The sequence below is a fragment of the Podarcis melisellensis genome (assembly GCF_964234715.1).
Source record: "Podarcis melisellensis genome assembly, chromosome: 1".
Taxonomy (NCBI): domain Eukaryota; kingdom Metazoa; phylum Chordata; class Lepidosauria; order Squamata; family Lacertidae; genus Podarcis; species Podarcis melisellensis.
Window position 1 is genome coordinate 52411550 of NC_138528.1, and position 25873 is coordinate 52437422.

General features: G+C 40.5%; 1 protein-coding gene across 3 annotated transcripts in view; it reads right to left on the reverse strand.

The window, feature by feature from the left end:
* Nucleotides 1–25873, reverse strand: part of LOC309358960 (uncharacterized protein) — a 104673-nt gene that overhangs the window by 39168 nt on the left and 39632 nt on the right. For 2 of the 3 annotated variants that reach the window (XR_014163675.1, XM_081892301.1), the window contains one exon: nucleotides 2170–2263. The exons of the other annotated variant lie outside the window; for it this stretch is intronic. Coding sequence is in view for 1 of the 2 variants with exons in the window: in XM_081892301.1 (XP_081748427.1) it covers nucleotides 2170–2263 (94 nt within the window). In the remaining variant the exon portion in view is untranslated. The remainder of the gene's footprint in view (nucleotides 1–2169; nucleotides 2264–25873) is intronic. 3 annotated transcript variants of the gene reach the window in all.

Sequence of the window (25873 nt, forward strand, 5' to 3'; positions counted from 1 at the left end):
CCTCAAACAATCCTTTCTTTCTTCCTTTACTTATCATGCATTAGGAATCAAATGACTTCAACCCATTATTAATTCCTTGATGGCCAAGGTTTAGACAAAGAAATCTAACTCACCCAAGTGAGGTAGGAGCAAAATCAATCATGTATTGGGTCCCTCTGACTAAGATTGCCTTTTTTTCTAGCTAAGGAAAGACAGAAATTCTTTTGCCAACGTGAATGTTAAGTACAAAACCCCAAATTACTGTCCATCGTGTAGCTATAAAATAAGAATAAAACTTGCATGTATGTTGAGAATATTTTGTGTCTGTTGTTTTGGCCATCTTTATTACAGTCTTGTGTTAGTATCATTCCTATGCTGCGGAACTTTTCCTGAGAAAGAGTAGTTTGCTGAACACCATCTAAGAAGTTTGTGGATGAAGCAAGATTAGAGTGGGGGTTGTCTGCTTAACAGCTCACACTATGAATATATTTCACCATCTCCTAAAGCACAAGTTCTGGTTTGCCAAGTTGAGAGTGCACCACCCTGACAACAAACTTTTATTATGCAGTGGTTTTTAATGTCTCCAGTATGCTTGGTCACTCATTACCAATTTAAGGTTTTGTTTCATTGAGAAATATTACAAAACCAGAGTAATGAACAACTGTATAAATTCATTAATGGCTGTGTAGGGGAAATATAAAAAATGATGTATCTCCTCAGAAACACTGCTTTTTAGTGGGCTCAACTCACATGTCCAGCATTGAGTCATCATGCACAGAGAAATTGTATAGATGTGTGAACCAGCTGTTTGTTCAAAGGTTTCTACCTAGCTCTGTACAGTTTTCTCTTGTGCTATGCTTTAGCATATGCCCCTCTTAAAAGCCTAGAAAACTGAATTGTAAAATTTGGTATACATTCTAGAAGTACCCTAGAAATCTATTTGAAGTGCATCTGAAGTTAGTTTATTAAATTTGTGGTGCTAAGTCATTTAAATCAACATGGACTTGCTGGCCTTCATTGACTGCTTCATTGCCAGCAAATCAATCCAGTTAAATATATACTAAAGCAGTACTGTACTATGTGTTGTCCAGATACCCATGTGTTCTTAGTGTAGATGCCACTGGACAAGTCCCAATAAATCATCTTCAGCACAACACTATTGCACAGTGATCTGGTAGTAGCATAGACAAATCTACAATCTTGATTACATTTGCAGGACAAACAGAAGCATATCCAGTAAACATGAGCTTGCACAAACAGAAGGTTATCCATGAAGGACATGAAGCAAAAAACCGAGGATATGCGAATAATGATCACTGAGCACAATATATCTTAACTTTGTGTTGCTGTTTTTTTACTCTGCTCTTTTATTGCTTACTACTGATTTATTGTGTATGTATTTCTATTCAAACGGCCCTGCAAATACTTTTTGAAGTGTGGTATGTAAATCTATTAAACAAACATATATGCCTGGGCAAATGCCTTTTGATAAATGCAGGAATATACATTGTCTGGTGCATTTAGACAGACAACATATCTTAACAGGTTTATGGAAAGTAGCACATGAACTAGTACACAAATATAACATAGACCACTGTTACACAAACACTTAACACTTGAAGCACAGTTTTCTCAATTAAAATTGGAGGTATGTGCACATAAACATTTCTTCATCAGTGCCATGGATAATGGACAAACATCATCCCAACTGGGCTGGGGAATTGATATTACTTCTTGGTGCCCAATCCTAACCCTGTGCTTCCAGGCCAATGTTTATGTTTCTGGGGTTCCCCCGCCCATCAGCTGTAGTGTGAGCTGCACAGGCAATCCTGGTGGTGGCATTCCCCCCCCATCGGATGATGTCACCACCCAAAAATTGGCAGAGAGAGGAGAGAGTAAATACTGCATGGGGTATACTTGCTCTGACAGGCAGAGGATGTTAGCTAAATCCTACAGAGGGGCTTAATTTTCCAAAGCACTTTTCAATTTCTCAGACAGCACAGAAATCACTGGCAAACTTACACAGATGCAGGCTTGGGTTACTGTATACACATTTCCCCGTGTCTCTTTTTTTCCTGAACTAAATGTTCAGGCACCTTATCTCTATCAAGAAATAGGGCTGGTGTACAGTAACAGCAACCACAAAGCGAACAATTAACATGCATACATACAATATTCACACAGACATACCTAAAATAGGTCTCTTCTTTCCAGAAGGTTGTCTGATGGTTTTCATTTTCAGAATATGTATCCTTTTTTCCCCTGAAGGACACAGATGAGCACACTGAGAATAAAGCACAAAAACAACAGGAACAGAAATATAGTAGATGCTAACTTGTGCTTATAAAAAATTCTTTCTTTCACTTTTATTCAAGGAAGGAACAACCAGCAATGTTCTCTTCATAAGTTATTTTATCTGAAGGAAATCTGAAATTTGGTATAGGAATAAGAGTGTAGCTGCCATCAGGGCTAACCTGCCCATTAGCTATGCTGAGACCTTTGCTCAGTTTTGCCGTACAGATTTATTTATTACTTCTTCACCAAAGATTCCTAAGCAAACTCAGCAGTCATGGGATAAGAAAATGGGGGGGGGGGTCTCTTATGGATCAGGAAGCAAAGAATGAAGGAGCCAACATGGCATGTATCACTGAGACTTGGGCAGAGGAGTGGGGTGGACCTGACTAAATTTGGCTGCGCTTGGTACAGCAGAGGGCCAGATTGGAGGACAGTGGGGGGAGGGGGGTTGCCATTGTCAATAAAAGTGCCATCTCTTTCCTCAGAAGATATATTGATATTTGGATGATACTAGATATTGGTCTTGCATCTTGAAAAATGATCTTAGTTAAGCACAGTTCATGATGGAGACCTGGACATGATGGAGAGTGGTTTTAGATATATGCAGGTAACCATACATATCCCAAAGAAGAGCAGTGCCAAAGGATGCTCCAACTGCCGCACAATTGCGTTCATTTCACACACTAGCAAGGTTATGCTTAAAATTCTACAATGCAGGCTTAAGCAGTATGTGGATCAAGAACTCCCAGAAGTGCAAGCTGGATTTCGAAGGGGCAGAGGAACAAGAGACCAAATTGCAAACACCCGCTGGATTCTGGAGAAAGCTAGAGAGTTCCTGAAAAACATCTACTTCTGCTTCATTGGCTACGCAAAAGCCTTTGACTGTTTCGACCACAGCAAACTATGGCAAGTTCTTAAAGAAATGGGGGTACCTGATCACCTCATCTGTCTCCTGAGAAATCTCTATGTGGGACAAGAAGCTACAGTTAGAACTGGAAATGGAACAACTGATGGTTCAAAATTGGGAAAGGAGTACGACAAGCTGTATATTGTCTCCCTGCTTATTTAACTTATATGCAGAATTCATTATGCGAAAGACTGGAGAGGAATCCCAAGCCAGAATTAAGATTGCCGGAAGAAATATCAACAACCTCAGATATGCAGATGACACATCTTTGATGGCAGAAAGTGAGGAGGAATTAAAGAACCTCTTAATGAGGGTGAAAGAGGAGAGTGCAAAATATGGTCTGAAGCTCAACATCAAAAAAACTAAGATCATGGCCACTGGTCCCATCACCTCCTGGCAAACAGAAGGGGAAGAAATGGAGGCAGTGAGAGATTTTACTTTCTTGGGCTCCATGATCACTGCAGATGGTGACAGCAGCCACGAAATTAAAAGACACCTGCTTCTTGGGAGAAAAGCGATGACAAACCTAGACAGCATCTGACAGCATCAGACAACACCTTGCCAACAAAGGTCTGTATAGTTAAAGCTATGGTTTTCCCAGTAGTAATGTATGGAAGTGAGAGCTGGCCAAAAAGAAGGCTGATCGCCAAAGAATTGATGCTTTTGAATTATGGTGTTGGAGGAGACTCTTGAGAGTCCCATGGACTGTAAGAAGATCAAATGTATCCATTTTTCATGAAATCAGCCCTGAGTGCTTACTGGAAGGACAAATCCTGAAGCTGAGGCTCCAATACTTTGGCCACCTCATGAGAAGAGAAGACTCCCTGGAAAAGACCCTGATGTTGGGAAAGATGGAGGGCACAAGGAGAAGGGGATGACAGAGTACGAGATGGTTGGACAGGGTTCTCAAAGCTAACGTGTTTGACCAAACTGTGGGAGGCAGTGGAAGACAGGAGTGCCTGGCATGCTCTGGTCCATGGGGTCACAAAGGGTTTGACATGACTAAGCGACTAAACAACAACAACAACAACAAGGTAACCATACAGGTTTCACGATCCTCAGCCTGATACTATTGCCTGCCCTGAACTTGTAAGCTAATTTGCACATAAAGCTCTGCCTTCCCCAGTCCTGCTCCAAACACCTTCCTAGACAGATCAAACCATGTTTCTTTCCCTCCACATATTGAACTGGCTGCCTTTTAAGATGGATAGGAATGTCTGTGTGTTCCAGAGACTGGCCTACACACCACTATGAAGTCACACCCACACCATACTTTTAAAGCGCATTTAAAGCACATGGCTTCCCCCAAAGTATCATGAGAACTGTAGTTTACACCTCACAGAGCTACAATTCCAAGCACAATGGTAACAAATGGTTTCCCTTATTTGACTTAAGTACAAATAATGTCCATCGTCATACTTCAGTGTACTTATAAATTTTAGCTATGTTGCAAGATGCTATGATGATAATATGTAAAATGTCAGAACACTGCAAGCTTATCTGGCACTGTTAAGTGGATACCACTAGAGCAGTAGCAGTAAGACTAACGCATTTAACAGGAAGTTGGATTAAATGGTCTCCAAGACCCCTCCGATACACGATTCTGTAATTCAGTGTTACCAGAAAGGAGCAGAAGACATAACATGGATCTGTTTTAACCTCTGTTGCAAGGCATGAGAATAGTGGAGTACAGACCAGACAGTTTGAGATAATAGGATATATAACTGGCCTTGAATGAGTGACCTGAAGTTGGAGTCTCTATTTCTTAACTTATCTAGATCACAGGTAAAAATATGCCAAAGGCAGAAATCAGGGTCAGTTTGCATAGACTGTATAATAGAAGTCTGCTGTCAGTTTCTGCAATGGATCCATAAACTGTACATTTGCCAGACAATGGGACTAGAAAATTGGAATGTGACTTAAGAGTAATTCACTCCACCATCTCTGTAATAGAAGAATTCTATAAACTTAAAATCATCCCCAGAGAAGCAGCATAGCCATTTTAGGGCAATACAGTTTGTTAACCTATTATCCTTCCAGTTAGGCAGTAATTTCTGATATTCCACATTCAGTCTTCTTTGCTGCATCTTTCTTGGTGAGGATCTAAACATCCTGTGAATAGAGTTCCATTCATGGCATGCTTCTGTTGAAGGAAAGGAGGCAGTAATTTTGCTGATCTCCCCTCCCCACAGCAACCCCCTATATCCCCCAAAATCTGCTCTAGTGGAGTTTGGGAGCATTGGAGGTTGCTCCTGGGTGGGACGAAATGGATGAAAGTTGTCTCTCATCCCTTCTAACAGTAGGAGTTTCCTTCTGAATCAAAGACACATCCACAAATGGAAGAAGCCCCTCCATTTCTGGAAAAGCGAGTCCACATACAAGCCATTTTTCCCTGCCCTGCCTCAAGTGTCATTGTGATTAGTTGCCCTCTCTCTACTTTATGAAAGAAAGGCTTTATGGAAGATCTCAATGTATTGCATAAAATTTTAATGTCCCCCCCCCATCATATTTTGATAAGTACACAGATGATAGCTCATCTCTTTAGTATATCAACCACTTTTCATGTGTGAATGATCCAGCTAAAAAGCCATCAAACACAACTTCAGTTTAGAGACAATGCTTTTTAATGAAGCCAATTGATCAGGTGCAAGTGATGAGGTTTCAAGCATTTTACTTTTGTGATACTTTCCCAGTTCTTTCTGCCTTTTACACATGTCATGTATATGTCTGTATCTTGCTGCTTTTCTTCTCCAAATTCTAAATTCCTTCTCTAAATGCTATCCCAAGTGGATGGCATTAATTTTACAGAGGCATTTTGTTTTGTTTTGTTTTTTGTGGCACACTGTTGAGATACTGTAATCTCATAGTCTTCTCAAAGTTGCTGTAGCCTAAATAGTTTTCCCCTGATTTCCACTCCGCATCTATATATGTTTAATACTTGGATTGTGCAATGGTGCAATTGCAAAGATGCAGATGGCTAACCCTGCCAGGAGAACCTCCTATTATTGCTACAAGGAAAGCCATTTGTGTAATGCTGCTTTAATGTCATTTAGTGTGGTTAGCCTGGTTCCTAACAGTTTTATTCCCAGCACTGCCCAATGTCTTGAGGGGAGGAAATTGTTCAAGACCACAGAGTAGAGCTGGGACAGGCATGCAAGCAGCAGTGAGGAAGGGATAGCTTCTGCTGCTTTGCAGGATCCTAAGGCTGTCACAAGAGTGCCAACTGTGGCCTCCTGCCAGTGCTGGGACCTGATTGTAGCAGCTCAGGCACACAGCAGCTCACAGGATTAGCAACAAGTCATTAATGAAAATGTTGAACACCACTAGATCCTGGACAGATCCTGCTAACCCCCACTTGTTAGCCACCTTTCTTTCATTCCTCTTGGTAGTGTTAAGCTTAGCGTTGCCGCATTTCGAAAAGTGATAATCCAAACACAAAATTTGTTGAGTTTTTGGCATTTTTTTTTTGCAAAATCTTTTTTCAAAAAAGTTTTTGAGCTGTTTTTAAGGAAAGTTGCCAAAATCTACACTTCCGACACTGATTGCCATGCATCCGTATTTTCCCAGAAATTCAAGTGATTTCCGCCCTGACACGGTTTTTGACAGCCAAATCCCGGTTATGTCTGGGAAATTCTGGACATATGGCAACCCTATGTTAAGCAAATACAGATTTTCAGACAGCTGGACCTGAACATACAGGTTTTCAAGCAGCTGGGTGATGTAATACAGCATAGTCTAAGCCACATTTTTGCAATTTGCCATTATTGAAGGCCTTGCTGAAACTGGTATGTGTATTTGTAAATTTGGCCCTCTTGATTGTAGCCACCTGGTAGGTATTCGCCCACAATCACCGTACCCAATGACATGGAACCTTGCTATTGCATGTATGTTGCAGGTGTATGTTTCAGCAGGCAGATGGCAAGGGTGAAGCTTGCCTCTACCTGCCTTCTACATGCTCATTAAACATGTGGAGAGCAGCTGGGAACAGTTTGGAGTACGTCATTTGAATTGAGGAGCAAGAGAGCTATGTTGTGTCTGAAACTGCAGGACCTTGAGATATAGGAGTTCTCTCTGATGCAGGGCTGGTGGAATTGCTGCCTCTTGTTGGAAAGTCTGCTTACCTCTAATCACTCAGCTTTTATATTGGTAAATGAAATCACTATTACAAGCAAAAGAAACTCAACCATGGATGGACAGAGAAAAATATCTGACACATTCCAAATTGTGCTGACAGATAAGGAAATTAGTTTGGCTCTTCAATATTTGCTGTTAACATACCCATGCTTGCTTCTGCTAATCATTCTGTTTTATTGTACCTCTGCTGTTCTCAGTGTAGAAGCCAGACCACCTAGTGGTAGAGGTATTTATTATACCCTGGCCCTTCTCTAAGAATTTCAGAGTGGCTTACACATGGTTCCCAAGATGTATCCTGCCCAGATAGCTTACAAGTCCAGACTTGCTCAGCTTCAACAGTAGGACTACATCATCATGAGCCTTCAGGAGACAGGAACTCCCTATTGAACAACGAATAGAGGTTTTATATGTTAATACTAGAAGCCTCTTAGCCAAGATGGGGGAACCTGGAGTGCTTGGTGCTAAACAACAACATAGTGGGCATATCAGAAACCTGATGGAATGGAGAAAAACAGTGAGACACAGTTGTCTGTGGGTATGAACTCTGTTGAAAGGGCAGAAAAGGGCACATTAGAGACTGTGTCAAACAGGGAATACAGTTCAACAAAGTGGAAGAAACTCTTCCACAGAATTGCTGCGGGTAACAATACCAGGCATGAAAAGTAATTTAGAACAAGGGATGTACTATGGCTATTTGACCAAAATGATGACTGTGAGATGGAGAAATAAATCACGGAGGTGGCTAAAGAGAAAGTGTTGTAAGAATGGGCGACTTCACCTACTTTAGATCAATTGGGCAAATGCATGTTCAGGTCACAACAAAGACAGTTACTATTATTTATGTAGTACAGTACCATCCATCTGCATGGCATTTTACAGAGTAGAACAGGATAGGTCACTTTTTCAGAGGGCTTGCAATCTATAATCTGACAAGGGAGACAACAGAGAAGAAGGTGGTAAATGGGAGTAGAGATAAACAAGGAGCAAATATGTACAATTTCAGTTACAGTGAATTAGGCTCAGTTGCAGCAGGGAGAGGAGGGGACTGTGTCAAAAGATTCACCGAAAAGGTGCGTTTTGAAGAGGAAATTAGCATCACATAGATGTTCTAGGTTATGTTCCAAGATTAAGGGGCAGGAAGAGAGAAAGAGTGGTGTTATTTGGAAGAGAAGGGTAAGCTGCATAGCCAAGGGTGGTAGAGCTGGAAGAGCAATGGTGATAGGCAGGGATGGTTAAGAGCAGAGAGATGGGGATGAGATTCTACTGGAACTGTGAATGGAAAAGTTATTAGCATGAGGACATAAGGAAGGGTGTCACATGATCAGGGCAGTAAAAGAGCTTCGTTTACTTCAGCAGTAGACTCCTATACAAAGGTGAGACAGTACAAACCAGAGAGAATACAGTGACAATAGATGAAATGTGAGATTACTAGCACTAGAGATGATGTAAAGAGAGAAGCTAGATGTCTTGGGCATGGACTAAATATCATTCATATATATACATATATGTATGTGTATGTATGTATATATATATATATATGTGTGTGTGTGTGTGTGTGTATACCACTTGATTATAAGTAAACCTCTGTACCTCTCTCTCTCTCTCTCTCTCTCTCTGTGTGTGTGTGTGTTAGGAGAGAGAAAAGGCAAAGAGAGAACAAAGACTCATTCCTGTCTTACAGGGTAGATTAGCGACATTGTCAATGGATACTGAGAATGAACTAGGACAAAGGGAGGAAAGTAAAGGGCCGAGGAAAGGGAAGGAAGAACTGGAATAAAAAGGAAGAGGCGGGAGTGAGAAAAAGTCAGTTCAGAATGTATGGCTTCCATTTTAATACAGCAACATCCTTCAGTCAAATTATTTTGTGTTTACAAAAAAACAAAAAGTTGTTTAAAACTCAGCCTGGTAATAAGATAGTTTGTTTACTACTCTCACTCTAAATACTAAATACCAAGTAATAAAAATATTTCCTGCTTTGGGGAGCCTGTTTCAGGACTAACCATCTATTTCTGGAATATTATGCCTATATCTGTGCAACATCCTTCAGTCAAATTATTTTGTTTACCAAAACATCAAGCTGCTTAAAACTCAACCTGTTAATAAAATAGCTTGATTATGTGCATGGAAAGCTCCTTCAGAGTAATTAATGTTATGCATATACCAGGTTGGCAGCCAAATTTGGCTTAAAAAAAATAAATTACAAAAGGAGTTAATTTGGAATTCGTTTATGGGAAGAAAACATGAAAATATTTTTAATATCATATCAAATCATAAAATTTGATATGGAAAACCAGAGTGTATAACTTGAAATTTCAATATAGGACAAAATAAAGATGAAAGCCCACTCTGGGTGCCTCCCAGCAGAATAGTAAATATACACGATATACACATATTAATGATACAGGTGTTAATAGAAAGCTCAGTTGTTTAAGTGGCTTTGAAAATCCAAGCACCATTCAAACCATCAAATATTTAGCTATCTACATTATATAAATTGCAGAGCCAAATTCTGTGCATCTTGCATATGTTCAGAATCCTATTGGCATCAACACAACCAATCAGCTTGCCAAAATGTATGTAGTTGGTCCACAATCCCATGTGATCAAATGTTATTGTAACAGAGACCATATTAGCTGTCTCTTAGTGCAGACCCTATCAGCCTGAGCTTCCACAGCCACAGCCTGCCATGAAACCCTATTGGCAGGATTGGCAGCAACAACAGCAGATATGTTCTATGATAATATCTTATTCTCTTGTTAATTATGTTGTTTTAAGTGTGCATTTTTATTTGGCCTCTTTTGGTAATGTTTTCTTTTGAACTCTTTAAGATAAAATTTTCATTGTTCACTAACTTTACTGAATTAAATGTCCGTCCTGTAGTTGGCCACCTTTGTAATGTTTTAATTTTGAAGTCTTTTAAGATAATATTTTAGTTTTCTGTTAATTATGTTGCATTGAATGTCTACTTTATATTTGACTTTCTTCAGTAATGTTTTATTCCGGATTGTTTTATTTTATGCTTTGAGATTCTTTTCTTAAAAATACAAAGTGGTATAGAAATTAAATTATTATTAATAATAATAGAAAATCTTTTGAGAGAATACACACACACTGTATATACACACAATAAGTGCAAAATCATTCCTACTTAAGGATATACTTTAGGCTCTTCTTTTATTTTCCTCAAATGAACATGAAAAGTGTGTGGATCATGTTGTTATATGATTTAGTCCAGGGGTCGGCAAACTCTGGCCCCTGGGCTGGATCATGCCCACCAGGGTCCTAAATCCAGCCCGCGCCGCGAAGCCGGAACCTGCCGCAAAGCCGAGACTCCCGGCAATGGCAACGGGAGGAATAGGCTGAGTGGCGACTGCTCTGCCAATCAAACACCGCACCTGGTTTACCTCAGCGCGGCGTGCGGACATCTCTGTCAATCAAATGCCGCTGAGGTAAACCAGGCACGACATTTGATTGACAGAGCTGCTACTACTTGGGCTCTTCCTCCCGCCGCCGCCGCCGCCCTGGTGCTCCTGTGGGCCAGAGAGCAGCGCAGACAAGCTCTCTCTGCCTACCCGCTTCATGAGAAGGAGTGGCGGTGGTGGTGGCAGCCCCTGGCAAAGTAAGCTGAGCGCCTTCTTTCTCTAGGCAGGGAGGAAGCCAGTTTTGTGCCACCCCTGCCAGCCCTTTGGCAAATGAGGCAGGCGGCAAACTAAGAAGGCAGCTGGGGGGGACTACTTGCCACCCTCGCAGTGTGCACAGGAGTTCATTTTTTTTAATAAAAAAAATAGTCCGGCCCTCCACAAGGTCTGAAGGACAGTGGACCGGCCCCCTGCGGAAAAAGTTTGCTGACCCCTGATTTAGTCACTAGGTTATGTGCTAGATTGTAGGAAACAGTAACTTTCTTGTCTAGCTTTCTAGTGGTATGAAAGCCTTGGTGTCAGAAGTAAAGTTTATAAAGCTACAAATTCCTAACGTGACAAAGAAAAGGGCACAGTTCCCTGCATCTGAAACCTTCACCTTTAGTAGTACTTTCTAAATGGAAGCAAATAATTGCTTGCTTCTGCCAGGCCATAAACCACCACAAGGAAAAATGAATAATGCAGGTAAGCTTGGCACTTTATGTCATGAGAAAGAAGCAGAAGAGGACCACAAGCACAACTTTGAGAGAGTTTGTGTCAAGTCTGAGGCCCATTTCATCTCCAGGGGGGAATGTGGTTTATGAGAGGATCTGCTTCTATCAAAGAGCTTAGAAGCCAAGGGATATCTTATTGAGTCATTTGTTTGGGCCAGCCTTGTATGAACACTGTGAGTTTTCTGATAAAAAGGAGAAGCATCTTAGAGATAGAACAGTTCTTGGAATTCTAGGCAAAGGGTGCTCTAGAAAAAAAATGCAGCTAATAAAGAACTCTTAGCTCTTCACAAAGCCACAGTGGTGGCAAAACAATCAGTGTTGATAAAAACCCAGAACAGGGAGCAAAGACAACGTCAGAGTGACTTGGAAGATGCAATTTCTACACCACAAAACCCTAGAAGCAGTAGTAGCCATTTTGAAAAGGACAAATTAATTCCTCAAGTCTCTCTGCAGGGCCATCACAAAAGAAAGCCCAGAAAAGAAAATCCAGCAATTTGAAAAGCACTCTGCATGCTGTTTTCAGATAGCATGCACAATATATGAAACATTAGAGGGGCCCTGTAAAGGGGCACAGGGCAGCAAATGTTGCTGTTTTTTTTAAAAAGTAGTTTTGTTAACATATGTCATACCAGATACTAATCCACCTGTTTTATGAGGAATGGGGAACTACCTTGGTCAGTGGTTCGTCACACAAACCACTTGAAAACTGCTGAGGGTCTTGGTGGACCACTTAATAATTTCTTTGCCTGATGTAGCAATTGCAATCCCAAAGAATTCAAATTGTAATGCAATCATATACAATATAAGAAATAAAAGAAGCAATAAAATACAATTAAAAATCAATATGAGTAATCTATGTGATGGGTATGCCATTGCCTGTCTTCAACCACAGCTCTGCAGACAGGCTGCTGACAACCTGAATGACGCTTGGAGTCCACCGGTGGTACGAAGAATACAGTTTGGGAACCCTTGATCTAAGTCTAGGTTGATATTTTCAAGATATATTAACAAAAGTGCAATCAATAAACCCATTGCAATATCCACCATGGCCTGGCTTTGAGGACCAGATAAGACATTGGCTTTATCATCAATGGCCCAATCATATAGTTTAATGATGCCAATAAGGTCCCATTAAGTTAGCACTGATACAAGGAGCCATGCAATAGGTGAAGTGCTACTACAACTGCATGGTTCAGAATGGATGCCAATCACATTCTGCTCCAGAACTCCTACCAAAGCAGAAAAACACTATGCACAACTCATAAAGGAGTGTATTATTAGCATTTAGGCATGTAGAATTGTCTGCTACTGCCACTAGCCCACGTTACTATCTTCAAGTAAGCGATGAGGCAGAGAGCAGAAGAACATATTTATACAGAATGAGCAAACCCACTGTTCTTTTAAGCTACATGTCAACACCGGTGATTAGCCCAGCAAAGCTGCTAATGGGAAGACAAATCAGAAAACCTATTCTAGCCCTAGGGAAGAATCTCATTCCAAAGTAGCCTGGTGTAAAAAAGGTTGCTGCTTTCATATTACGAAGTCCATAGAGGTTATGAACAGTGCTGGCCCGCCCATGAGCCAGACGGAGGCAGCCACCTGAAGCTGCTTTTTGAGAAACACAAATGCAGCACACGAATATTGGGAGGTATCTGCTATGTTTTACTCACAGTAGACCCATGCCTAAATTAGGGCCATTACTTTCAACAGGTCTACTCTGAGTAAAACTGAGGAAAACTTAGTTAAATACCAATTCTTTTGTTCCTGAGCACTAACTATGGGAATTATGACTGGAACTATTTGCTATTTCATGCAAAATAACTGGACCATTTAGTGTCATTCAGGCAAATGAAGTTATGAAGTTTATAAGTTCAAATTATTCAGGCTAAGCTGAGTTGCTGGCTGTGTTATTAACCAGTAAAATAAGGTAAATGAAATTCAAATTTAAAGGAAGGCTGCAATTTTGTATTGGGTTAATGCTTCCAAAAACTGTATTTTAAATAAAAACAATAGCAAAGATGCTATAGATCAGTGTTTCCCAACCTTGTGCCTCCAGCTGTTTTTGGACTACAATTCCCATCATCCCTTGCCACTGGTCTTGCTAGTCAGGGATGATGGGAGTTGTAGTTCAAAAACAGCTGGAGGCACAAGGTTGGGAAACACTGCTATAGATCATGGTTCCATTTGAGTTTAACTCCTGGGATCTTCCTCTGATGATTTCTATGCTCATACACCAGGTCCACTGTCATATCAGAAGAGGCATGTCCAGCCATTGTGGTTTATCTCAAAGATGGAAACATGCATCTGATTCTTGCCCTTCCCCATTAATAAAAGCACACAAAAGGCTTTTATTCTTTAGGTTTTGTTAGAAAATCTACTGCTCTTTCTCCTTGGTCCATCTTTTCTCATTCCTGTCCACTTTTTCACTTTCTAATAATCGGTTTACCATGCCTTATTAATCTGAATTGCTTGTCATATTTTTACACAAAATGCCCTGGGCACCAATTAGCAGATTAAAAAATGGTTGTTGTTGTTGTTGTTAGTGGCCGCCTTTTTCAGAAATCCTGGGTAGGTCTATCAAGGACAGGTAGAAAGCACTGAGAGTCAGTTTATGATCACTCCATACAATCCAGTAGTTACAAACAGAATCCAAATGCAGATTGGACGGTGAGGAAGATGTGATTCAGCCACAGGGCTGTTGAAATCAGTGTTGTGCTGGGTAATTATTATTTACACAATGCCCCAGAAGCCAGTAGTTCTGTTTATAAAAAACAGTAAACATGGGAGAGAATTCCTCTGTGAAGCTGACAGAAGGACTAAAGGCCCCCTATGTGTACCTTTATTGATTATTCTCTCACATTCTAAAAGTGCTGAATAAAATTAAATAATGAGAATACGTTTCTAATTATTTTACAAAATTTCTAGACTGCATTCCTTCTAAAAGTACCGATGTTAGTTTATGACTAAATACTTATAAAATCAGCACATAAAACAAGCAAGTGATAAAACACAATTATTGATACCAAGAACAGAACAGAAGTAGAGAGAATGACTCAACGCTTAATTGTGAAAAAGCCAACAGCCTGGGCAAATAACTATGTTGATACTTTAGATAAAGTTAAGATGGAAGGTAGCCTCACAGGCCTTCCTGGGAAATGTGCTCTCTGACGAGATGACCGGCAGAATCCGAGACCAGGGGAAAGAGACAGTGGAAGAGGACTGGAAGAAGTTTAAATTATATCTTAAAAACTGTTGTAAAATTGAGGAGTGTTGAGATGCCAAGGGGTAAGAAGTAGAGAAATACAGCGGGAACTATTAGGTTTAAGGAAATCTAATGAAAGGAAATGAATAGATAATTTGATCAAAGGGTTGCTAAAGAACTTTGGAATAAGGATGCAGCGAAAGGGAGGTATGGGGAAGTCGGTATATGTTTAATGTTGTGTACGTTGTTGTTATGTAATGTGTCTGTCTTTTATTATGTGTTTGAAAAATCAATAAAAACTCTTATAAAAAAAAAAGAAATGTGCTCTCTGACTATAACATGCCCTCCAAGATTTCTCTGATGAAAATAGGGATGTCCCATTCCATAATGATAGTTTGACTATTTATACCCCACACATCTGACTGGGTTGCCCCAGTAGCTTCCAACATATATAAAAACATAATAAAACATTAAACATTTTTTAAAAAACTTCCCTATACAGGATTGCCTTCAGACAGCTCGGGAGTTGAATAACTCCATACCAGCCAACAGTTCTCCAGTGAAAATAGGGATGTCCTAAAGAAAAGTGGGACATTCCGGGATCAAATCAGAAACCAGGACGGCTTCTCTAAATCAGGGACGTCCCTGAAAATAGGGACACTTGGAGGCTCTGCTGTAACACTACTATGCAGCTGACTACTAGAAGATCAAAAAGAAAGGCAAGTAATTTTTTGTTTTGCCCATCAGGAAGACAAGGGAGGTGACCTGTCACCATATTCAAAGTTGCCACCCAACCAGAAAATCAACAAAACCCTTCCCAACTTTGCCTTTTATTTATTTTTTGCTTTGACACCAATTGCCAGAAAAGCAAGGGTTGGCCTTTCTCTTTCAGCTGTTCTGTTTTAGCTGTTCACCTTACATGAATGTCCTGTTTTTGTGTTAGACTCTGCTTGCCCCTTGCCCCACCACAAGATGCTCTGCGCTCTGCATGTGATCAGATCGGCACCTAGGAAGGGGATGTTAGTGATCTGCTGGCGGTTGTTTCTTTTTTGAGTAATCTCACAACCATCTCCTTTATGGCAGCTGGAATCCCTTTTTAAGGAGGTATTTTCTACCTTCTGGACCCAGCCATTTCCTCCTTTCTCAATGTTATAAGCCAAGGGGGATAAAGTTGAGGTGACCCTCACATTTCTTAGCATCCTAAGGTTGCAGGAATTGAAATTCAACCAATAGACTGATGATGCTCTGTGTACATTTGTTTCAATAGTGGCATCTAAGTTAAGTGGGGGGGGGGACAATTATTTTGCTCTCAAAATATTTAGCTAACATTTCACAGTGAGCCTCTGGAGGTTCCTATAAGTCTCTTAGTTGGTCAAGTCAGTGATGGACCCAAACCAGTTGTAACTCCAAACCAGCTCTGATTATAGTGTGCAAGAGGTTTTTCCTAATATTTAGTCAAAACCCTCTTTTGCGTAATTTGAACTTGTTGCATTGTGTCTTACCCTGGGCAGAAACAAATTTTCTCCATCATCTATGTGACAGTCCTTCAAATATCTGAAAATGGCTATTGTAGCATCTGTTGTACAAACTAAACATATCCAGCTTTTTCAACCCTTCCTCGTAGGACTTCGTCTATTCCTCAAGTCATTTCTGAATTCCACAGAGCAACTAGAGCATCAACAAAGCACCAGCTCTCCCAAAAGACTCAGGAATCCCCAGATTCCATTAGATTTCAGGGATGGGACCATTTTAATAGGTCCACTATGGCTGTGTATAGAAATATCTATGAAATCTCACCAGGAAGTGAGCTGATCATTGCAGGGGAGTTTAAAACAACCCACAATCAGGCCACAATCCTTCTTCCAAGTTGACAATACCAAGTTGGGAGTACTACATGTATTGGTGGTATATTGGGACTGCCTCATGTTGTGTCAGGGCAGTTGTGAAGGTCTAAGCTCTCTCAAACAAGGCAGCCTTGGCATTGATATAGAAGTCCCTCAAGTCTCACCATCCCAGAGGTCCTTAAAATGGGGTTTGGGGCACTATCAAAATTCCCAGTCTCTTTTGTTAGCCAACATCAGGTACAAACATTCAAAATTGGAACCTGTTGAGATAAAACCCTGTAAAAGGAAATACTGTCCCGGTAAACCACAACAACTTCCCTTTCTTGGTCCTCAGGCCTGTTTTATGATAGACTAACCCATACACATATTCGCACATATAACACTATGAGAGCAGTGTGTGGAGGAAGTTTTTGTATATTGATGCAGTGTAGAGACATCATCCCTCCCTCTTCTCTGTTATTGCCAGCTCAGTGAAGCCATATAGTGTCATGAGTGAAATATACGTTTTGCTCTTATTGAAGCAATGTTGCAAATATAGCATTTTCTCCTTTTACACAGGAGATAACAGGAACCATTCATTGGGGGGAACGACAAGAGGGGCAGTCAGGAAAAACCTATCGATGGGGAGTGAGCGTGCCATTGGCTTCCCAGGACCCCCAGTTAGTGAGAATCAATCCTACACCTATTGGCATAGTTCTATATTGTATTCTGTTCCTTAGTCACACCAGAGCATGGTGTGTCACACCAGAGTCACAACAGGACTGTGCAGGGAACTGGCCTTTTGACTGATTTTTTCCTAGATAGATATTACATATTTGTATATTTTCAGTGTTTACATATAAACCTTGTTCACGGCTACTAGGATGTTCAATAATTGAACCAATTCAATTTGGTTGTAAATTGCTTTGGATAGTCTCGGACAATATAAAGCGATCAACAAATTTAATAAATAAAAATAAAAATCGTCGTTAGATCTGGTACCAAAGCAAGTAATCAGATACATTGCAATTCAAAAAGATGTCATGCTCCATTGCTACTTGAACATTCAGTATTCCCCACTAAGTACTACAAATGGTAAGAAAGTAAAAAGTGTATCTAACAAACATAACAGGAGGGCAGAAGCTTAAGACAATTCATGAAGAATAGATAATCTGGAACAATTTATCTCTGCCCACTCTAATATTGAGCAGGGCTTTTTTGGAGCCAGAACTCATCAGAACTGAGTTCTGGTACCTGTTTGGTGCATTCTGTCACCTCTGTAGTGTTGCAGTGCCATTCCCCGACATATCACTTGCGGCTGTGGGACAGAGGTAGGGGGTGGCATGGTGCTCTCCAATGTATATTTTTTGGGTGTGGCGGTGTGGTAAGCGGGTGAAGAATAGAAGTCCTTTCCCTTAAAAAAGCTCAATAACTTTGGGTGGGTGCTCCCCCTAAAAAGGGTCAAGAAGTTCCAGCACCTCTTTTTCTAGGGGAAAAAAAAGCATTTTTCATCTTTTGAGAATATAACTCCACAGATGTTTCCTTCCATTTGGGGAATTTATGATGAGTGTGAGGTAGGCAAGTTTGAACCCTACTCTTACTTAAATAATTATGAAAGTACAAGCACTTTCCAAATTAGACATATATTGGAACATTCAGTGCACATCAATACTTAAAAAAGTAGATTAAGCCTATACTTTCCTACATGCATTCATACTAGACACACATGCATATGCATACACATTTTTCCTCTTAGTATTCCTTAATAAATGTCTTTCAGGGCTTACACTGCAAAGCACATGAGGCAGTAAAATTATCCTGAGAGAGCATAGATGACTGAAACAGCCTAAAATGTTATCACAGCAGATGTTATATCATGTGGCACAGCCCTTTGTGGCCAGTGTCACTGACTACAGATGGTGGACAATTTGGTCAAAAGCTCTGCCATCTTAATATATCTCAGCACGCTGCAGAGAAAAGTTCTGGCTCAAACCTTTTGTTGATGTACCAAATTTCTATGGACATGGAGAGTTTTTTCTCCTTCCCCCCTTTTTTCTCTTTTCTTTTTTTTTACACAGAAAGCACTCAGGCATGAGTTCTCTACTTGCTTGATGCATTTCCAATAGTGCTGCATCATGCAACTATTTTGAATGTTCAGATTGGCTGGTTAAGTATTCTAGACAACCTCAGAGTTTTGAGAGAATAAATGATAAAGTAATCAGATTATAATGGCATACCAAGTAGGCCCAAAGTAAAAGAATTGTCACAGGGAATGTCATTGTCACCGGGTTATCAGCATTCCACTTGTCTCCTCAGAGGTAGCACAGTCCATGGTGTAAAACATGATTCATGAGGAGAAAAGGAAGGGCTATCAAGAGCCATCTGGATGAAAATGGGGTGCATTGGCACCAGAGGGGCTTTTATTGCCACCAATGCATCACTTGGGGGCTGACTGATTATCATTTAGCCATGAGATGAATTGGTCTCACCATCTCTAGAAATATAATAGGTAGAAAAAAGATGTCTTGAAGCAGTTTTGTCCTCTAAAGTTTTGTCATAATGTACTCCTGTGGTGGTAATAACATCATAATTTCCACCAATCTTTGTTGCTATCACATGGAGATCGCTTTGGGGTTTCAACGTCTTGCAAGAACAGCTAATTCCCAGTCAAAGAGCCAGTGCTTTTTCCTTTTAAAAATGTTTAGGGGTACTCTCATTTTCCTACTCTCACTGAAATACTGCCCCTCAATGAGGCCAAACTTAGATTTACAAAATGTTTAGGGGTATGCGTCCCCCCGCGTCCCTCCAGAAAAAAACACTGAAAAGAGCCATATGAGATATGCATTCTGCAGGTAGCAAAACATATGTGGCCTACTGCACAATACACATTAACACGGCACATTCTTATTTTTCTTGGTTACATGGAAAACAAAGCTTTGGTTATTTCACTGGGACCTGAGCAGTTATTAAGGGATACGTAGGCAAGCCCAGTCCAGTAAGCAACAGTATGTGTACAACGCTATAGGCCAAAGTGTGGATAGGGGTTGGGGCAGGCTTGCTAAGCAAGCACCATTCCTGATGTCCCTGCATGCATTGTGCAGGAAGTCCCAAAGTGTTGGCTCTGCTACACCAAATGATTGAGTTCTTAAAATTCAGAGCAGGTATCATATGGCTCCCGCAGTAGTGCCAATACTGCCGACCGAAGTGGTTGAGTAGGCACATGTAGGGGCTTTATATACGATATTGTAGGGGCTTTATGTATGAATAGTAATATCAGGGTGGCAAACAAAAAGAAAAACTAATGTTTGCTTATTTAAAAAAAACAAATTAATAATTTCAAAGTTGCCAGAAACTATGTCTTTTAACCACCAAATGCCTGTGTAAACGCTAATGTTTTTAGATTCTGACTAAAATAAATAACGAGGGAGACAGGCACGTCTCACCTTTAACTTTTATATTATCAACTATTCAAAATAAATTCAGGAGCCACAGTGTGTGAAATGTCATGCTATTCACTATATTGTACCCTAGTGTTCAAACACATGTTTTACATGGATGTGCACTAGAGACAATACACCATTACCCACTACAATCTGATTTATTTCTGAGTAGAATGATGCTTTCAGACACAGCTGCTAGATACTGTACTTTGAGCTAAACTGAGAAGAACTGCAACACTAGCAAGTAACACTACACTGACAACATTTTAACAAAGCATTTCCCCAAAGGCAGAAATAGGGGCAGGGATTTGCAGAGATGCATACCTGGAACAGGAACCATGTAAGAAGTGGGAACAGCCATTGCTTCATTATCCCAGAATTCTAGGTATGTAAACTGATATCTGTAGCACCTAAGAAAGATGTGTTCAACCTGCAGTCTCCATCTTGGAACTGAGTTTACAAGCTGACCTTATGGCTACAACTTCCAACTTATTTTTAGTACTTTTTATTTTTAACTCCCTCCCCTTCATTTCATATAATGTCTTGCCTGATGAAGAGAAGTAGAAAGCATGCCACAAAATTTGTGTGCACGCATGCACATGCGTTATAATAAAGATACTGCCCAACTGTGCTGTTTGGAGCTTTTTAAACTTCTGGATCAACACAGCTACCTTTGATTTTTATGTACATTGATATTATCTTTCTATGAATGGCATCTCAAGTTTGAAGCTAGTTTTACCTTACATAACAACTACAAAAATCCAAATAAAGCAAGTTTAAGATGCATATCGTCTATGCAAAGCAAACAGACAATTTCTCAAGATAGACAGCTCTAAAACCTGCCCATTTGTCCATACATCTGAAAGAAAAATTAATGCTCCGAAGCCCTGCTCATCCCCTTTCCTGTCTGACATTAGGCCCCACAACACATTCTTGCATTGCATACACTACGTATCTTTCACCCCCAATTACAGCTGTGCACTTATAATCTCACTTCTGAGATTCACCAAAATTGAATAAATTTTTGCTCTCAAGAACTGACAATGTTAAGTAATGTGAAGGTGTGCGTTGGGAACATTTTTACAGAGCATTTTATTTCTGTGCCAGTTTTGAGCCATGCTAAGACAATTGGTTGGAAGAGGAACGGATAAATTATGAGGCAAAGTTGGGGACAACTTGCAATAGAGTTTTTCATCCGGTGACACTGCATATATGGAACTCCCAGGCCCAAGAGGTCTTTTCAAGCAAAGTTTTAATTCTGTTGCTGCTCAGTGTGCCTTGCTTATGCTGCTTTTTCTGTTTTTCTGTTTGCTTTCTTTTGGTGCTGCTTGAATCATTTGCTTTTTAATTGCAAGCCACTTTGAGCAACTCCTTTATATGGAGGGGGAAAGTGGGGTATGTTTTTAAAAAACGAACTAAATACTATGGCGGTAAGTTTTAAATATAATTTTTGCAAATTATAAATCATGAGAAATCTATAGCTGACTGCTAAAAGGAAAGAAATTCTCACTGTTACCAGCACAACGTCTTCATGATGAAATTCAGAAACCATGTGATTTGTATTTTTTAAAAAGGGAAAAAGGAGAGTTTCAGTGCAAATCTATACGTGTTTACTCAGAAGAAAGCCCCATGAGTTAAATGAAAGAGCATGCAGGACTGCAGCCATAATTAACTTTTCTAATATTAACAGTTGGCACAGTGATAAAAAATGGTCGCCTGACCTGATACTTTGATTAAATGTCTCCTATTCATTGTTATATATCATTATGACCCTGATTATAAATACATCTATCCCTTCATTTAAATGGGATGTTTTTTCAAAATACATAGGGTTTTGTTTGTTGTTTACTTTAAATTTTGTTGCATTTAATGAACGTGCTAGCCTGTTGCCTGAAACGGTGTTTAGATGAGCTCCTGCCATATGTGCAAACAGTTGTTGCAAGGGTACAAGCATCCCACATCCAGGTAATGTGACCAGTCACTAATAATTTGTTAAACAGAGGGCTACAGGTGCTATTGTAGGGCTGCCATACATTTGGGCGGAATATCCAGAATATGTAAAAATGTCCATGAAAACTCAGGTGTATGGCAACCCATGTCGGAAGTGTTTATTTTTTGGTGAGTTTCCTTAAAAAACAACAACCCAATTTTTTTAAAAATAGATTTTGCAACAACTTTTGTGTCTGTATTTTCACTTTTGAAATATGGCAACCCTAGCTATTACTAGCTATTGCACTTGGACCTATGGATCTGGGTGATTGTCAATATCATGTCTGCAGTTGGATTTGGGATTGCTTTAAGAAGTGGAACATTTGCTGATTCTATTTATAAAATTAACCTGCTGAATGGTTTTGGTTTGGAAAAGAAGAAAGAAAAATATGACCATTTTGTTTTTCTATCATTCAAACAGATAGTCCCTAGAAAGGCCCTGATTTTTGTTTGGTTGAAATGAATGGCACTGCACACACATAAATAAATGAGTTGGGCTCATCTGGGGGCAGAGGAGGGAGGAAGCGAGCATTTGAAATTGTTTTAATGATTTCATAGGTGACCATGGTCACTCACCGCTTTCCCAAGGGGCGACATTTGAGGTCCCCTGTGCTCTGGCCTTGATCCCTGCCACTTGGCTGCTTGTGGGGAATTTCCCATGGTTTAGGATAACAGGGAGGATTTCCCCACCAAAAGGACAATTCAAACAGGCCAATCAGTGGCTGCACTGGGCAGCAACACCTTAAAAGGTCAACCATGCAGTGGTTACAATAATCATGCCATTTCTTTCAGGAATCTACAAGCTATTGTACTGTTGAGCACAGGACAGGAAGAGAGGTCCTGACATGAAAGAATCCCCCTCTTTTTTTCTCTTTTTATCACATGGAATTCAGAATAATTTGGCTTGTCAGTTATCTAGCTTGTGTTTTTAGTCCTCCTCCTCCTCCTCCTATTATTATTATTATTATTATTATTATTATTATTATTATTATTATTATTATTATTTTTACCTGCCCTTCATGCTAAGGTCCCAGAGTGCTTACAAATTTAAAACACAACATTAAAAACAGTTTAAAACATCTTATAATCACAATAATAAGGTGGGGCCTAGCAATCTACACCTCAAGTGCTGAAAGCCAGAGAAAAGTGGCTTCAGCATCTTCAGCAATTGCCCGAAGCTGTAAAATGAAAGTGCCAGATACACTTCTGTGGAGAGGGAGTGCCACAGCTTAGTTTAACCTCCAAATTTGCAGCTTGTTCAAATGGAGTGGCTTTGCCTGCGACTTAAAGGTAAAGGTAAAGGTACCCCTGCCCGTACGGGCCAGTCTTGACAGACTCTAGGGTTGTGCGCCCATCTCACTTAAGAGGCGGAGGGCCAGCGCTGTCCGGAGACACTTCCGGGTCACGTGGCCAGCGTGACAAAGCTGCATCTGGCGAGCCAGCGCAGCACACGGAAACGCCGTTTACCTTCCCGCCAGTAAGCGGTCCCTATTTATCTACTTGCACTCGAGGGTGCTTTCGAACTGCTAGGTTGGCAGGTGCTAGGACCGAGCAACGGGAGCACACCCCGCCGTGGGGATTCAAACCGCCGACCTTTCGATCGGCAAGCCCTAGGCGCTGAGGCTTTTACCCACAGCGCTACCCGCGGCCTGCGACTTACCAGGGACTAATTAATGTTGCAGAGGATGTGTGGTATTTGCTGACTAGCGTTTCTATGCCCTTGCTTGATAATGTCCAAATAAAATAAATGTGTGATATGACTACGTTGTGCTCGGCATTTCTGCAATCCCATTCCAATTCATTGGCTACAGATTGTCAAAGGGAGGAAAGCTCCAAACTTCATGCCATGTTGTGCATTTCACGTCAGGTAAAGAGCGGCATAATCTGGGTGCAGTCACTTCTTCCCCATGTTTGTTGGTTGCAGCTGCACCTGCTGTTAACATTTGTAACCCATCATTCCCCCACTTACAAAGGATGGCATACATGTATGCAGGTTACTCCAGTTACTTCTCACAACAGCCCCGTGAAATAGGTTAGACTAGGGGTCAGCAACCTTTTTTCAGCCATGGGCCGGTCCACCATCCCTCAGACCTCGTGGTGGGTCAGACTATTTTTTTTTGGGGGGGGGGAATGAGCAAATTCCTATGCCCCACAAATAACCCAGAGATGCATTTTAAATAACAGGACACATTCTACTCATGTAAAAACACGCTGATTCCCAGACGGTCTGCGGGCTGGATTGAAAAGGCGATTGGGTTGCATCCGGCCCCTGGGCCTTAGGTTAGGCTGACACAAAGTGATCAGTCCAAGGTCACCCCATGAGCTGGATTTGGATTCTCTGCTCCACAGTCAATGCTCAGCATTCTGACAATTCCTAGGAAGCTGGCTACTCATTGCAATCAAGATTTGGAAAAACCAGATCATTTATCAACAGAAGCAACAGGTCATGCCTCTGGCACAATTCTTTCCCCCAAAGGCACTGGCACAAGGTCACTTTTCCAAGTTAGTTTGTGATGATATCAACTTCATCTACTACAAAAATTAAGCATTACCAGGCTATAATCCAAACCCCATTTCACTAGGAATATTTCCCAGTGAATTCAATAAGACTTGCTTCTGAGTTGACATGGTTAGGAGGATTCCACTGCAAATAAGAATTGTTCTTGGTGCTATTTGCATTGTCCCCACCTGAATCTGGATGCTGGTGGTTTTACTAATGCAGACTGAACTTAAATGCCCAAGAAACACAAAGAAAGGATGCCTTTGGTCAAGACTTATAGCACTCTTGCTTGGCCCTATGAAGGGAAACGAAAGCTCCCAACCCAGTTTCTTCATAAACCCAAGATGGGAAGACAAAAAAATTCCTTCCAGTAGCACCTTAAAGACCAACTAAGTTAGTTCTTGGTATGAGCTTTCGTGTGCATGCACACTTCTTCAGATACATTTCGTGTGCATGCACACTTCTTCAGATTTTTGTTTTGACTATGGTAGACCAACACGGCTACCTATCTGTAACCAAGATGGGAAGGGAAGAATATTTTAACTAAACTATTTGTAACTGGAAATAAATGAAATTTAATTTTCCATAAGAAGTGATTGCAACATATAACCCATTTTGCTCTATTAGAGGTCTACAGAACCCGAGTTTCAAAACATGAAATAAGGTGTATTGGTCCTGAACAACATGTGAGGTTAAAATGCACGTATTATGCATAAAGATATACCGTAGCATGTTGCAGGAGGTTTAGTGCTCACATCTGTTAGGGTATCCATGACAGACCCTGGTTTCCAAAGGATTATTACAGCTCAGCCATATTAATTTTCCTGAGTGCTGAAACATAATGTCTCAGCTTCAGAGATGCTTTAAAAATACAAAAACAAAGCAACCCCCTCCCCAGTCTCTATGTTATTGTATCTCTGAAGAGGTCGTATTCCTAAGATTGTTCAGTGGAAATCTGATTTTCTGTTGACTGAGCAGCAGTCAGAAAATAATACTAACAGTAATAACATCATCATCATCATCATCATCATCATTATACCCCAACTTTTTCTGTGACAGGGACTCAAGGAACCTTACAGATAAAATAAGAACAGCTAAAACCATAGGGAGGGAAACAGTCATTAAAAACAATGAAACATTAATAGAATTAAAACTGTGTGTGTGTGTTTGTGTGTGTGTGTGCATGTATAGACAATCACAACAAAAACAGCAAGGCACCAGCCCCCTCATTAAAAACAGTCATTTCCCCAGAGCCTGTTGGAACAAGGAGGTCTTCAACTGCCAGTGGGAGGACAAGAAGGAGCATGCCAGTCTAGCTTCTCTAGGGAGGGAGTTCCAAAGAGTTCCACATTATTTGAAATATAATCCTTAAATATATGACTCTGCACATGTACAGTCTGGAACAATTTTGTCTACGATAACTACACTTCTTCAGAGTTCGACACCAATCAAAACCCTTTCAAACACAAATA